The sequence below is a fragment of the Malurus melanocephalus genome, unplaced genomic scaffold (genome assembly GCF_030028575.1).
Source record: "Malurus melanocephalus ecotype Western Australia unplaced genomic scaffold, MMel_1.1 scaffold_1734, whole genome shotgun sequence".
Classification (NCBI taxonomy): domain Eukaryota; kingdom Metazoa; phylum Chordata; class Aves; order Passeriformes; family Maluridae; genus Malurus; species Malurus melanocephalus.
This window is the reverse complement of record NW_026624966.1, coordinates 20657-21693: the sequence shown is the minus strand read 5'-3', so window position 1 is coordinate 21693 and position 1037 is coordinate 20657. Positions and strand designations below refer to the sequence as shown.

General features: G+C 59.9%; 1 protein-coding gene across 1 annotated transcript in view; it reads left to right on the top strand.

The window, feature by feature from the left end:
• Window positions 1–457: 457 nt before the first annotated feature.
• The window catches only part of ATXN7L3 (ataxin 7 like 3), a gene marked incomplete at its 5' end in the record, with an annotated part of 5004 nt that continues 4424 nt past the window's right edge, over window positions 458–1037 (top strand). The window contains one exon of the mRNA XM_057388278.1: window positions 458–684. Coding sequence (XP_057244261.1) covers window positions 458–684 — 227 coding nt within the window. The remainder of the gene's footprint in view (window positions 685–1037) is intronic.

Genomic DNA, 1037 nt, shown 5'->3' with positions numbered 1-1037 from the left:
GGCGGGATTGGTGGTCCCAACTTGCAGGGATTTGGGTTTGAGGGGTGCTGAAACACCCAAATACCTCCCAGCAGTGACCGAATTGTCCCAGAGGGATAAATGTGGGGTGTACTGAACCCCAAACCACAGTCCTGGGTCCCTGCTGCTAGAGAAGCCGTGGCGGGATTGGTGGTCCCCACTCACAGGGATTTGGGTTTGAGGGTGCTGAGAGGGGTTAAACACCCAAATTCCCCCCAGCAGTGACGTGACTGTCCCAGAGGGGTAAATGTGGGGTGTACTGAACCCCAAAACACAGTGCTGGACCCTAGGGGACACAGCTGGGGTGTGGAAGGGAATAGCAGAGTCCCCCTTGGCAGCACTGCCGGTGGTTTCAGTCCTGTTTAAGCTGTGGGGAAGGTCTGGCAGCCCCAAGGACCCCCTGGCAGAGCAGAGCGGGGKTCTCGGGGCAGGGACTGAGCGTGTTCCCCCGCAGAGATCGTGGACCAGCCGGGCGTGGACATCTTCGGGCAGGTGTACAACCAATGGAAGAACAAGGAGTGCGTGTGCCCCAACTGCAGCCGCAGCATCGCCGCCTCCCGCTTCGCCCCTCACCTGGAGAAGTGCCTGGGCATGGGCCGCAACAGCAGCCGCATCGCCAACCGCAGGTGGGACCCCTGCCTGGGGCTGGGGCTGCTCCTGTGGGGAAACTGAGGCATGAGGCGATGTCTCTTCCCTGTGGGGTGCTGTGGATTCGGGCCTGGGATGGGAGCTCAGCRTCCAGGTCTCCCCAAATATTCATTTTTTCATCGTGGGGTGTCCAGCTTGTTTCTCCCCCTGGAGCTTACCCTTTATATTTTATTCCTCGCAGGAAAATAAGCCAGGGAGTCTGGGTCCTCTGTCCCCCCTGCCTTTGGTGGCTGCTGGGGACTCCTTGGGGTGCTGGGGAGGATTGGGAAGTGCAGGATGGATCCTGGGGTGCAGGAGAGGGTGTGGGATGGATCCTTGGGGTAATGAAGAGATCGGGAGGTGCAGGATGGATCCCAGTGTGCCAAGGAGGA